The 2097-nt window shown below is 38.7% G+C and overlaps 1 protein-coding gene across 1 annotated transcript; it reads left to right on the top strand.

Annotated features, from left to right (window-relative positions):
• The first annotated feature begins 448 nt into the window (after positions 1 to 448).
• LOC136350193 (uncharacterized) lies at positions 449 to 1240 on the top strand. The gene has a single exon (XM_066301703.1). The coding sequence runs from the start codon at positions 449 to 451 to the stop codon at positions 1238 to 1240; it is 792 nt and encodes a 263-aa protein (XP_066157800.1).
• Positions 1241 to 2097: the final 857 nt, after the last annotated feature.

Raw genomic sequence — 2097 nt, forward strand, 5'->3', positions numbered from 1 at the left:
CCCAATCCATCTTTGTGGGAAAGTGCATTTAAATTTTTTTCCACATTTCGTAACATAAGGAGCGGTAACTTTTTTTTTTAACAAATTTGATAAAATTGGACTCTAGCGTTCGCGAGATAAGAGTTTGGTATTATTTATTGTGAATTTGATTACTTTTTTGCCAAAAATAATTTTTTTACTGCCAATAAAGAATTCGAACCTCCAAAAAAAATTAAGTGTGAAATTTTGAAAAAAGGAAGGTGACCCAAAAGACTGGTTAAGGTGACTTAAAAAAAATTGACATTAAATGTTGAGGTACCGAAAATATTTTTATTCAACTTTTTTTTTTTAATTGACATTGTCAAAGTTGAAGCACTTTGAAAAACAAAGACAAGTGAGACAAAAAATTGTTAGGTTTTTACATACGGGAAAAGAGGAAGATCTATGGAAAAATTTAGTGAGGCTAAAAATGGAAACAGAGGGAGAGGAATGTATTGCCGCGCATCAAATATCGGGAATGAGTACGGAAGAGCTGAGGAACATGATGGAGGCAGTTTTCAAGGAAGGAAAAACAAAAGTAATAATATATACAGATAAACAGGGTGAAGTAGTGAAAAATAAGGGGAAAAAAACATATGCATTAATAGTGGAGCGGAAACCTGGAACAAATTTGGAAAAAGATGTGATGGATATTAGAAATTCTGTAAAAAATGAGAAGGGAAATAAAGAGATACGGGGGGTAAGCACAACAAAAGAGGGAAAGATATTGGTGTCAATAGGAGAAAAAAAGGAAGTGACAATGAGGGGACCAGGCCAAAATAGGAAAATTATACATATTAGGGGGATGGACATGGTTACAAGGAGAGAAGAGGTAAAGGAAGCGCTAAGGGAAAGGCTTGAGGATTTGATGGATAAAGAATTTTCGTTGGGGGATATGAGGAATAACAGGGGAGACACGCAGGCGGTGACACTGGTGATAGGGAAGGAAAGGGCGGAGCAACTGATGGAGAGGAGAGTGGAGATAGAGAGGTGCTATAGATGCTGGGGTATGGACCATCTAGCCAGGGACTGTGTGGGGATAGATAGAAGCAAGTGTTGCTTTGCCTGTGGGGAGGAGGGACATAGGAGGAATGAGTGTAAGAGAGTTGAGAAGTGCATTGTATGCAACGTAACAGGACATCGGACTGGAACGGGACGATGCGAAGCTTTTAGGAGGGCCCTAACCAGGGCCAGGAAAAAAGAAAAGGAGGGAAGACAGTGAAGGGAGGAAAGGATACCACCCCCCCCCTGAAGTAATGCCTAGCGGCGGTTCCGGGGGGGACTCAGGGCGAAGAGAGCAGGGTTTTAGTGGGTAGGCGTCCCTCTCTGGGACGAATCCCACATAACCCGGTCGGAAGAACACCAGACCGGGTATCCTTCGAAGGTTTCCCCTCTCTATAAAAAAAATAAAAGTTAGTTCAGGTTACTTCAGGTTGTCTGTCATAATGTGTGACAATGATAAGTGCGTTTCTATAAAGCTCCTGATAAAATTAATATAATTCGCTGTGTTTCTGCTATTACTATCCATTTTAATTAGTATAATACTTATCTGTATTGTTTCCACAACTGAAGGATATTTTCCTGTCTCCGAGATATCTAATAGTGGTTCTTAGGGCCCTTAGCAGGGTCCTACTGTGTGTACGGGACTTGGTTTTGGTCCTTCTAAGACTCTCTATTTCCCATAACTAAAGAACTATGTAATAGATGAATGTTGGGAATATCCATTAGTGACATTTGTGACCTTAACTAGAGTTTTTGCTGTTCATAAGGACCTTGGTTTGATCCTTTCTAGACTTCTTACTCCCTACAATCAAAAGGACTGTGAATTTGAGGACTGTAAGGCAAGTAATAGTTATAATTAATTGATTATTAATCGTTTTTTACTGACTTTGAGTGAAGATTACCTTCTAAATAATTCCGTCACCTTTACCTACAGAACTTTTTTGGTATATATTGTTACCTAACGCTTATTTTTAGTTACGGTTTATATTTAATTCGTTGTCTAGGTGCTGCGCAATCTCTCTATTTTTACTGTTAATAGGGAAGTCGCGAAATTATTGCATTTATTTTCTTGTTATC

Source organism: Euwallacea fornicatus, unplaced genomic scaffold, assembly GCF_040115645.1.
Source record: "Euwallacea fornicatus isolate EFF26 unplaced genomic scaffold, ASM4011564v1 scaffold_153, whole genome shotgun sequence".
In the NCBI taxonomy this organism is placed as follows: Eukaryota; Metazoa; Arthropoda; class Insecta; order Coleoptera; family Curculionidae; genus Euwallacea; species Euwallacea fornicatus.

Coding starts and splice junctions, on each gene's coding strand:
- LOC136350193 (XM_066301703.1), top strand. CDS start 449: ATGGAAACAGAGGGAGAGGAATGTATTGCCGCGCATCAAATATCGGGA.